The 12,312-nt window shown below is 41.3% G+C and overlaps 2 protein-coding genes across 4 annotated transcripts in view; both read left to right on the top strand.

Annotated features, from left to right (window-relative positions):
* Positions 1-4,209, top strand: part of LOC136423832 (uncharacterized) — a 34,752-nt gene extending 30,543 nt beyond the window's left edge. For all 3 annotated transcript variants that reach the window (XM_066412179.1, XM_066412180.1, XM_066412177.1), the window contains one exon: positions 1,632-4,209. In XM_066412179.1, the coding sequence (XP_066268276.1) occupies positions 1,632-1,863 (232 nt within the window). In that variant the 3' untranslated portion in view covers positions 1,864-4,209. The remainder of the gene's footprint in view (positions 1-1,631) is intronic.
* A 4,810-nt stretch (positions 4,210-9,019) lies between these two features.
* LOC136423831 (protein smoothened-like) overlaps positions 9,020-12,312 on the top strand; it is a 30,711-nt gene continuing 27,418 nt past the window's right edge. Inside the window, exon 1 of the mRNA XM_066412176.1 lies at positions 9,020-9,441. Within this exon, the coding sequence (XP_066268273.1) occupies positions 9,165-9,441 (277 nt within the window). The 5' untranslated portion in view covers positions 9,020-9,164. The remainder of the gene's footprint in view (positions 9,442-12,312) is intronic.

Consider the following 12,312-nt stretch of genomic DNA (forward strand, 5'->3'; position numbering starts at 1 on the left):
ATCTATATTTGCAGTGTTTTCCATTATAAGACTCAAATACATGTAACATATGTAGTTTATGGCAAGTGGAGCATCAGCAGATACCAATTATGCAAATAAATTCCTAATTTGCATAATTAAATCAAAATGTGGAGTTCATTACTGCCACTTCCCCCCCACCTGCCATATGATCAGCTCTTGCCTTCTCTCTAGCCCACCCACAGCTTGACCCAGTTTTTCCTCAAGGAAATTCCATAAGAGGCCAAAACCCCATGCATAGCCTTGAGGCACAGAAAGGGTAGCAAATTGAGGTAGACCACCCTACTAGCCCAGCCCACCTTTTCCGAGAACCCGTTATTGTGCAGGGCTAAGATGCAGGGTTGGCCTGATTGCCAGGGGCAAGTAAAAGTGCAAATCAGGCAAGTGCATGTCCTACCCTCCTTGCCAGATAGGGCCAGTGAGATTTTTCCATGGATGTGAATTTTCAATATGGGTAGATATGCACATGTGTATACATTGGTTCACTAGCCTGACTTCACTCCCAGCAGCTCACCTGACTGACCAACCCTAGAGCTAAGCAGTGCTGGCCGCACAGATATATATACAATTGTTCATTACTGTCTGTCAATTGTAGATGTCTTGTATCACTTTTGATTTTGGTCATTTGTATATGTTTTCTTCTTGTATTTTGATTTTATGTATCAATGTGAATGGACTCCAGGAAGAATAGTGCAAGATTGTAATAATTGAACACTAATGGAGATCCCAATAAAACAAACAAAGATATTAGTTGATAATAATTGCAAGCATCATGAGCTGTCTCTGCACGGTGCTGCTCAGAGTTTTCTTAGTAAAATAGTAAAATATTTAGTATTTCCTCGCTGCAAATATTAACATGTCATTTTAAGGCACCTAGAGCATTTTATGAGGCTTGAAAACTGGAAATATTCTAGTTGCTGTAATCTTTATGAAATTGACATTTAATGCCACTGTTTACCACATTTGCCTGTGGAGTTCTAATCAAAAGTGCTCAAAAGCTGCACAAAAATAAGCTACATGGTGTGATCGTTTATTTTCACGTGCCTAGTGTAAATAGACCAATACCATACCCCCGCCCAAAACGTAGACATGCAAAATCAAAACATAAAAATGCAAATATTTGACGGACATGCAGTCACCGCTAATTGTGATGGTCAGTCAGGATCAGTCTATATTAGGGCTTGGATTTTCTATCAGTTCTCACCACACAACAACATCGTATCTTCGCTCATTTGATTTCGACATGTAATGGTATAGTGTTATTAAAACTAACTATGTGTAGGAATGACTAGAAATTGTAGTTTTTTTATTCAAGTTTCAAGCCTCATAAAATGCTCTGGATGCCTTTAAAGTTCAGGCCAGTGAAAAGTTGGTTCGGGCCATGCAGTAGATTTTCTAATGTATTTGCCCTGTAGGGCAGGCGAATTTTTAAATGCTTGTCCAAGCCTGAGATATCATCCACATGACATACATTTTTGTATGTTTAGGCTGTTAATAGGATATACTGCGGCAGTAACTACTGCAGCAGCAGAACACGGTGGACCATACTATAGGATATAACGTATATTACTATCAATGATAATGACAGCATTCCTGTATGTACTTTGATGCAGGGAGAAGGAAAAGGAGAGAGCGAGGGAAAGAATGAGGCTGAAGCGAGCTGATCCAAATTTCCGTGCAGTGGAACGTGAAAAGGACAGAAAACGGCGGCGTCTTGCCAGACAAAGGAATGAACTGCTGAGAAGATTTGAACACAACAAGATCAGGACATTAAATGGCATTGACCCAACTGATCTACCTGTAACTACCTGTCAGGACAACTCACCTGGACTATATATACCATGAATCTGCCTTGGATTGGAGTCAACAAATAATTTGTGGATTTAAAAAAAGGTTCTAAAGGTGCTGATAATGGGGTCGTGTGGCATAACGGCAGAGTGTTTGGCCCAGAACCCAGAGGTCATGTGTTCAAATCCTGTCATGTCACCGATCTTGTGCCCTTGGAAAAGGCACTTCAGACGACATTCTTCATTACCTGACTGTGGTTTGGGAGGTAAAAGGCGTTGGAAGGACAGGGTTGGGCTTCCTATACCGATTCCTACACAGTGGATAACAACACACTGCCTCTACGGTCTCAGTAAGACAATGGGTCTACCTTTTTTACCTAAAGGTGCTGACACTCAACGGATGAAAACACTGTACAACATTGTACATACACGTATACAGAACAGCCAAGTCATATTTATTATTTTCCATAGAAAAATGCCAATGATTTGGCATGAAATAAGCTGTTCTGTTACCAACAGATTTATTTTTGTGACTTTTGACAATGTAATGGTAGTCTAAGAGTATTCTTGTATCTTCTTTAATGAAATGTGTTTGTAAAACTTTAAAGGCGTTGGCAAGAAATTTTTTAAAACAAGTTTTAACAGTTAACGTTACTGTAATGGACAACACAAGAATTGGACTTACATGAATTTTAAAGTGTCAAGAAATGAGCAATCCACCGCTTCGATGACGTCATGTTATGCAGATGAGACACGTGACTTGATGATCATAAGTTGCGGCGTTGGATTGCTCATTCGCTCTCATTCCGTGACAAAGACTGGTATTGTACAGTCCAAAATTTGGGTAAGTCCGATTTTTGTGTTGGCATTTACAGTTAAAACTTGTTTCAGAATGATCATGACTTCTACCAACACAGATGAACTTTCAAGCTAAGAAATTTTCTAAAGTAATGGGGAATCGAGTAGCAACAGGTGAAACAGATAAAAAGACAAAATGGTCTCTGATGACATTGCATCCAAGTTCAAGTCCTGCAGATGGTGATGTAGAAGGGTGTTGATACATCTGAAGCGCCCACCATTTTTATCTTGACCAAGTTCTCACTGGTCCAGAGAATCAGTTGGTAGCCTGCTGAGACATAAAAGACTGACCCCCAGTGTGTTGACCACTAACCTATGGTCACCATTCATCAGTATTGACCATGGATAGATCCTGGTTGCTGTGTAAACAGTTGCCCCTACTATCATGAAAGTAAGTTACCCTGTTAAAAAATGAATTTACAGTATTTTTACAGACTGAAATACTTCAAGCTTAAAAAACAGCTCTGTAAACAGTAGTTTTTAGATTCCAAATATCACTGCTGACAGTGTACAGACTCCCTATCAATGTATATAACGTTCTCATTGTTATTAACGGAAAAAATATTAATATTTTTAAAGTGCCTCTGACATTTATGACACCAACATACAGCATTTCCAGGTTACCTTCAACCATGATTATTCACTTTACATGTTGTACAAGATAACGTTACACGCCCTTATTGAACCTTACAAATCATACTTCCAGTGCTTGATTTCTGCCACAAGGTAATGATCAAGTTAATTCTGTCTGTACATGTGACGTCACAGTGCAGTAAACACGGCAGCCGATTTGGAACCTGACACCGCAACTAATGATTTGTAAGGTTCTATGTTCAATAACATCAGAAGGGCGACACAAATTTATTTTCTACAAATGTTTCTGTTCATTGACTTATACTTATTATGGTTGAAGGTATGAGAAACTGTTATATTCTAATGTCATGACAATGTAACAAGCACTTCTAAGGTCCCATTGTACCACATGTACATAGCACGAAGGACGTACATGTACATGCAAACAAGTCTTCCTTCCCAATGGCCTGTGGACAAATTTCTTGTGAACACAATACCTGCAATAAAATATATAATGGACATATTTATACTGATGAGGATGCTATGATTGGAATTCAATTGAAAGTAGATGGCCGTATTGATTACAGGTTTAACGTTTGTAAAAATTGTGTTGGTTTCGTTGGCATTCACGGTTGCCGACATGTTTGAATTATACAATCATCCCCATGCACACTCATTTCCTATCATGTTCATTGTCAGTCTAAATGAAATGATTATCGGACCTGCCTAGAGTTCGCCACTTTTTTTATACATATCATAGTTTTCAAATGAAAGTTTCATGAGCCTCTCTATGATTAGTGGATACATCAATTTTGTGTGTGCACGTGTTGCCATGGTGATTGATCAAATATTGAGGTCAAGGGTCAACCACCTGCTTTGCGAGGTAGTTCAAAGGTAACAAGGGGACGGTGTATTTTCCAAGGATGTACCCTAAATTTGCCACTTTTATATTCATAAAAAGATATCCATTGTTTGTTTGTTTGTTTGTTTGAACCCTTTGTTTATTCATGATAAGCTCAAATCAGCACGCAGGCCGCTTTCCATTGAGGTCATGAGGGAAGAGGTAAGGGTCAGCTACAATATAACAGAGATACAGTCATTTGAGTCCTAATAACTGTATCAACATATATCATTACATATTTATGGTACAACAATATACAATTTCTACAACATACCGTAAAATCCCTATTTACGTACGCACTTTTAAAACTTTTCAAGTTGCAAGCAGGTGCTCCAGGCCGACGCCAAAGTTGGGGTGCGTACGTTAGGAGGGGTTCTTCCTCAGAAAAATCGCATATCAGCATGAGAGTACGGTACATCTTCATGCAAATGAAGTGTGGAATGCTACCACACAATCAATCAATAATAAAGAATGAATAATACATATATTTAAATTGTTTCCTATTTTCTACCCAGAAATATTTTCTCAGTAATCCTTTAAGTCGGTAAACATCATTGGAAGGATGATCATGTCAACCTCTTAACTATCCACAGAAATGCTGGAGAGGGGGTGCGTACATTAGGAGGGTTTTTCCCCTGAATGTTTTAACTCACTGAGTCAGGCCAGCAATCGTCCCCAAATCGGGGGTGCGTACGTAAGAAGGGGTGCATATGTAAATAGGAATTTTACGGTACAACATATAGTAGGGCGCAAGCTGGTTCATACCGGTAGTCCATGTCCGTTCGTTTTGTTCATTTCCGTTACTTAAGAGTCTCTTAAAGGAAGTCAGATTCGGAGCCGTACGTGTGTCTGGTGGTAGGCTGTTCCAGACATTTGGTCCGCGGTAGGCTACCTATCTTCTGAAGGTCTCTCGCTTGGGTTTGGGGACAACCAGCTGACTGCTTGTGCTTTGTCTGGTTGTCCGGGTACTTTGGTCTCTGCAGTACACAAACATCTGGCGCATGTAGGGTGGCAGTTCGTTGTTTAGGGCTTTGTAGATTTGTTCGGCATTGTAGTACTGGTGTGTTGCATTTTAGATATGGAATTTAACGACTTAACGACTTGAGTTACGACTTTCTCCTTAAGTAATTACGGGAGTTAAGCAAATACTCAGTAATGAAACACAGTCGGTTATTGGGAGACAGTCACTGTTGCCTGGCACCTGACCCAGACCCAGTATGGTTCGTGTCGCACATCCTACTTTCCGTTTTCTTCACAGTAGATATGTCTCAGATATGAAGAAGCTTGTGTATACATATTACACTTTGATGAAGAGCACTAAAATGTAATACAGACGAAGCCAGTTTAATACCACCTCGGATAAACGCACCTTCCATTTAATTGCACCGAATCCCAATATCCAAAACCGGTTCCCATTCACTGCATTGTTAGTGACTCCGCATATCTGCACCGCGCATGGTCACCAATGCCGGATAACTGCACCAATTTTTTTCAAAAATCCTCGACAAGTTAACTGAAAAGGTACGCTCAAATCGGCAAACGCCGTACAAATGAGCCAATATCTGCCGGTGTAAAGGCGCAATACCGCCAATATGTTTAAAACTGTTTTGAGTAACAAAAGAAGGCGGTCTCCATTGACAGTTACGTTGATAGGGGTCGTATGGGAGGTCCCGGGCGGGTCACCCGTAATCAGTAACCAGGTTTTAGTTTCAATTCCTAGTTTCATGGCGGTACATGATTTACGTAAATCGACAACTGCACTCTACGTAATGTAACACAGAAACTGTTATCCCATGAGTGGCATGACGATGTTTCAGAATGCCTCCCCTGTAACATTACGTGTGTTGTAATGCGGCAGATTGCATGGAAAAATGAAAGAATGCAAAATCAAAACAGGTTCGTAGTCATTTCTTTATTTTCAGCAAAGGGTCAATAAATAAAGTTAATAACTGAATAATTTCGTATGTTTCCTTTGTGCTAGTGTTTCTGACTAACAATACACCCCCTCGCCCATGGTGGTGCGGTCCAGCTGGGCATTTCGCATAATTGCACCAGCCGGATAATTGCACCAAAAACGCTGACAAATGGGTGGTGCAGTTAAGCGGATTCTACTGTATTAGAATCTCTGCTGTGTAGTGTAGAAAATTGAGAAGAGTAAAGTGGTGAACTCGTGGTACAGTGGCGAACTCAGAGAGAGAGAGAAAGTGAGTGAGTGGGTGAGGTGGATCTACTAAATGTTTAATCCATCCCCCCTTGTTGAGGTACCTTCTTCCCCAATGTTTTTACAATTAGGCCCAAACTTGCATCATGTCTTTCCCAGGCTAAGAGCTGTAGCTACCTAATCTTCAAGCAGATGTTGGAAGCCTAAGTTGTTACATTTTCCCAAGGAGGTTTAATAAAAAACCTTGATTTTCCATAACTGGAAGATTTGCTGCAGCACCATAGTCATAGAAAAAGTCACTCACTTGGTGGCCTGTAATAGAACTTGTTCTTGCCAAGGAGGTTATACCCACATGCCAAATATCATATCCACACATTCTTCATTTATGCTGTATTGGCAAACAAACACTGACTTGATTATACTGTACAGATGACATTCTCTGGGCACTAATGTGAGCAAAGGCCATGCAGAAAAAATAGTTGCCTTCATTAAATAGATGAGGTAAAAGTGGCCAGGAATGTTGAACGAATGACTGAGCCAGGGTTGCCTGCAGCTTTATTTTTTTCCTGTCCCACTCATTATTTGGGAGACCATGTAATTTTCATGGTTAAATCTGTCATTTTAAGATTACAAAAATACCTTTTATCAATTTCATCAGCCTGAATTTCATGTCATGGAGTTCAGATATTTAGATGGATTGGGTGATTGTTTTTTCTGTCCCAAAAAGCAAATTTCCTAGACGTAGGGTATGGTCCTAGAAACAGCACTGGACTGAACATAGAACACACTATGACTTTGGAAAACTTTGCTCGGGCCTCAAAATACATACAGCATTATGTTAAATTTATGAATGCAAAACATAAACCTTAAGCTTACAAAGGACGTACAATGTACTGATTATTTCACTACAGCCAAACCATTCGAGTAAAGCCTTTGTGCACTTTGCACTGTTTACAGTGATAGACAGCAGGTTGAAGACATGGATAGCATATAACACCGCTAAGTGATTTAAACCTGTAACATGAGGGTCAGTATCATGCAAATCTTCACTTGCACCAAACATAAAATGTTCAATGTGAAAGGAGTAAGGTTATGACAAAATCAGTACGTTTTACGATAGAAAGAGATGCATTCTATGCATGGAATGTTTTTCGTCAGCATTTGTGTGTGTGTGTCCTTCCTTCTGTGTACATGATAACTCAAGAATGCCTGGATGCATTGTCTTGATATTTGGTATGTGGGTACTGCGTAGGTCTTCTTGAGACCTCGAAATGATTAGATTTTGGGAACCCTAGTGGCTTGCTATGGTATTGTAGCGGAATTCCAGTTTTGATATCTTGCGTTCTGGACATGCTATGGTCATGTAATCTCCAACAGATCTACACCGGTGCAAAAGTTGTAAAAGCTTACCAGAGAAGGTCCGTCAGGCACCGATGAGATTAATGGTCATGATTTTTAAGTGGTAGATAACTCTAAAGGAGGGAGAGTAAGTCCATTTTTGGAACTGCAGGAGCTGATTTTGTTTCAAACTTTGGAAGAGAATAACTCAAGGTGTTGATAGATTTGTAGATAGTTAACAGTATGGTTTTAAAAATCATATGCTTATCATGCAAATCAGGCTCTAATTTGCATAAGTAATGAGGAAAGTTTCTAAATCCGCTGCATTCCGTGATAGGACTCTCAAACATGTGACATTTGTGACTGAGAAAGATAGGAATATCGATAGATTATAATTCCATAGTGGTAAATGATGGGAATTTCATGTAGAATTTGAAAGATAAATGAATGCGAATGTTATTGGACATTACTCATGCAAATGAGAGCCTCATTTACATAATTTCTGAGGAAATACTTCAATGACAATCTTTGCTAAGATAAGACTTTCATACTTATACTAATAATGCATAACTGATATAATAATACAAATTAGGCCCTCGTTTGCATTATCAATGAGAATTATCATATTCCAGACCACTGCAGTTGCACTACGAGTACTAGCAGAACATCAAAACTCACTCACTCTCTCCCATACTAGCCATACTAGCTAAAGTCCATTCTCCAAGCAGAGGTTTTGGTCGGGGGGGTAATAGTGGCCGGGTTTTTTTAACATGGAGGCAATGTTAAAAAAAAACGGCCACTACTATTCTCCAAGCAGAGGCTTCGATCGAGAGGGGTAGTTTTGTCCGGGATTTTAAAATCCCGGACAAAACTACCCCTCTCGATCGAAGCCTCTGCTTGGAGAATAGGCCACTACTACCCCCCGACCAAAACCTCTGCTTGGAGAATAGCTAAAGTCAGCGTATAGTCACAGAACTACTAAGTAGTAAACTTTGGCGAAGCTATGAGATCGTTAAACATGCGCCAACACCCTAACTTTTATATCGGCGGGGTTCCCTCAGCTATCACCAAGACATTTGGTGATGAAGAAATGAATGAGTAGATTCCAGGCTACACTTCTTGACTACTTGACACTGTCCCGCTGCTGACTTACAGCCCATTTGCAGTTTGCAGACACAGCACAGTAAGGGATAGTCCGTTTGATATGGACTGGGTCGTAGGAGCCTTCAGCGATCACGCAAAAATGTTCTGACTGTGAAGGTTGGACTTGCTTTCCGGTCACACCTCTTCTCGAATACAATTGAATTTGTCAAAGTAATGTTTACCACATGTAAGATGATAGCCGGAGCCGTGGCGTTCTGTTGGAGATGGTCCCTGACGCAGCAGTAACGGTTCCCCCCACGTTTGTATATTGTTCTCTTGAGTGAGGTTCGGTCGTCTTGCCACGATGGTCAGGGCCGCTTTCATTCTTTTCACAAACTATTGATCGCCAGCAGCACGCTTGTGGATTTTGGAGTACCTTTCCACCATGTTGAGGGGCAGTAGAAGGGTTCTTATCTGTGGTTTAGGCTTACTGTGTTTGCTGGACGCGACAGTTGTGGCGGCACAGAATACCACCAGGGCCACCGCCACCACCCTCAACTACAGGGACGCACAAAACCCCTGCAAGAAAAGAGCCAAATGTGAACTGCTGGAGTATTCATCCTGCCTTGGATCAACACTTACGTACCAGTTCACCTCCACAACTCTTGCCAACGACTCGACGAACCAAGGAGAAGCTCACGGCAAGCTGTTGCTGTGGACAGGTACGAAAACCCCGGGTCTTTTTCCGTACAGACCAACATGGCGATTCGCCATTTTTGTGTCGTCCAACTTTGATACATTTTGTTACTTCTTATTTTTGTTACGAAACGAAATCTCCACTGCCACTACATCCCTAAAATTTCCTGTTATCTCATTAATCATGGTTCTTTACATTAACGTTATGTTTGATGTATCAGGAGTGGGAACGGTGGATGTGGAGAGGGAAGTTTAGTTGTGTGTAGAAAGTGGAGTAGGCAAGATGGCGGCTGTTGGTGTTCCAGCAGGCCAGTCTCCAAGCAGATGTGGGTGTTAGGTTTCACACCACCAGGAAAATCACAGCATCCCAGCTTTACTACAAAGTACAAGTACATTTAGTGGCTTTCTACAAAGTTTACAACAAGGGCACTAGTGCCACCACGCTATCGTTTCATAAATGGGAGCACACCAAAACAGGAAGAGTACTGATACCCTATTATAATAATATCAGGTGTATTTGCAGCCAGTGCCACAGGCAGGTACCCAATGTGTAGGGTAATGAGGCTGTTTAACGTGTTCGAGGCACCTCCTCGAGCACGGGACCCCCAATTATACACCCCAAAGTCCTCAAATTATACAGAGTTACTCAATGTCGCTAGTCTACTAGTGCTACAATGTCCCAGTTTTTTGTTGACATCACAATGAGAAAATTATGCACGGTGCCACCTATATGTTTGTTTGTGTGTCTGAGTGTTGGAGCTGGTAAACTCCTGGTCATGGTCTGGAAAGTAAAATAACCTGTTTACACAAGCATTATTGTACTGCAGTCAAGGGTCCTACACAGTATATTTACTCCTGCAATCTTGGCATCTAATTTTTACTGCATGGATGTAAATATCATAGTGGGAAAGTATACTAAGTATGTATTATTTTAGCCATGAAATGTAATTCAGATACTGGTAGTACTAGTCAGTAACAACAAGGGTAACTTACTGAATTGTATCAAAGCTTTTGAAATTTCCCAGGATGTCATAAGTACATTTTGTGGATTTAGATAGACAGTTGCAGTTACAGTTTACTGCACTAGCATCTCATACCATTTACAATCATGATGAAAAGACCTTCAATTAGTGGAGAAATCTATTTTTTGCATGGTGATTCCTCGAATCTTTACTAGATTCTGAACTCAGATTTGTACCTTGTTGGTTGAGAATATAAATTGTAGGGAATCCATAGCCATTTCCTGTCATTTTGTAGTGGTGGTGGGGTGGGGGCTGAACTGGACATTTTTTTGTACAGTAGTTTGTCCTACACTGCCGTCACTGGTACTGGTAGGGTGAAGAACATGCAAGTTAGACATGTACTCATGATGGTGTAGTACACATGTACCTCACAGTCCTGCTACAGTAGCAGTTTTGTTGCCCTACATGTCACTGTACCCCATGTTGATAAAATTTTCTATCTCTGTATAGCTGGTACCCCCTTGGTACAAGCTTTGCAGGCACATGGTGAGGCAGCAGCTGGTTAGCTAGGTGTTGGTTTGTGAGTGGCACCCTCCCCAGAGCTACATGAACAGCAGCTCCAAGCTTGGATGCCAGACTGTTTCCAGGGCCTATGTAATGCAGGGCAGCTCAATTTCAGGGCCAACATGCCCCCAAGGAAATTTTATCACAGACACCCTGGTAGTTGTTTGGGATGAAAGTCGGCCCTGGAGCTGAGGAGCTCACCACACCAAACCAAAACCAAGGATTGCAATGTAGATATCTACATACTGTACATACAGTTCTTTAGCCTGAATGCCAGCCAGCAGTCACTACGGAGGCTGGTACTCAGGCTAACAGTTCTTGGTTTTGGTGACGTGTTTCAAAGGGAGAAATCCCACAACACTAAAGAGAGTTGGGAAAGGTAGTTTGGACTCAGTCACTACAAGTACAATAGACGGCGTGCCTTACTGTTGACATAGTCTGTATAACGCAAACTCCAGCTGTCCGGGGGTTTCTCCGTCCCCTCCCCTTGGGTTGCGAGGTGGTTACAGGGCCGCGAGCGGTCACAAGAGGCTTGATTGAATTCAGGCTACTGTTGACAGTACTACTATGGAAAGTGTAACCATGCCTTGTGTGCTTAGCACTCTAAATAATAGGTTTACAATTTACTCCGTGTAAACACTTGAATTACGTTTTGCAAATATTTGTTGCCAACTACCGATAACTGAACAAACTATAGATTGTTCAATTCAATGACGGTGTTTGCAATGGTCTACACAGGTATGTGTAGTGTGGAGACAACTTGTTTCTTGGTAGCTTGTAGATTAGGATTGAAAATTATTGAAAATTGACTGAACCACATGCAATTGTATAACCCTTCCAAAGCTGCAAACCTACAGTGCATGTAACTAATTCAGTGCTTTTAGTCATTTGAATATCAAAAACAAGTCCATTTTTTTCTTTTTCTTAGCATGAAATATGTTGTGAAAATGTTGTTGAAAGGATTGTATTTCACTGCGGGAAGTTCACACATTTAGGGCCTCTTTAGACCTACGACATTTTACAGTCGTGCGATCATCGTCGTGGGCGACGTCACCGGCGACGGTATTTTTTGGCCGTCTAAAGACGGCCAAAACAATCGTGCGACGGCAATAAACGGGAAATCCTCGAATTGTCGTGCGACCACCTCGGACCCAGTCGCACGACGTTCAGCAGGGGGGCCTGTGGCTGTGTTTTTCTCGTCTAAAGAAGAATCGTCGCCGGGGACGGAAGTGGGTGATATGCTAATAAGCCTACAGGGTGCTGTTTCCTGTCCGGGAAAATGCTGCTAAATTCGTGGTGGGGAAATGGAGGCGGCCAGACAGGCCGCGTTTCTATGTCCGAGCTTTGATATACCTGCCGAAATTATGCATA

Source organism: Branchiostoma lanceolatum, chromosome 18 (assembly GCF_035083965.1).
Source record: "Branchiostoma lanceolatum isolate klBraLanc5 chromosome 18, klBraLanc5.hap2, whole genome shotgun sequence".
Taxonomy (NCBI): Eukaryota; Metazoa; Chordata; class Leptocardii; order Amphioxiformes; family Branchiostomatidae; genus Branchiostoma; species Branchiostoma lanceolatum.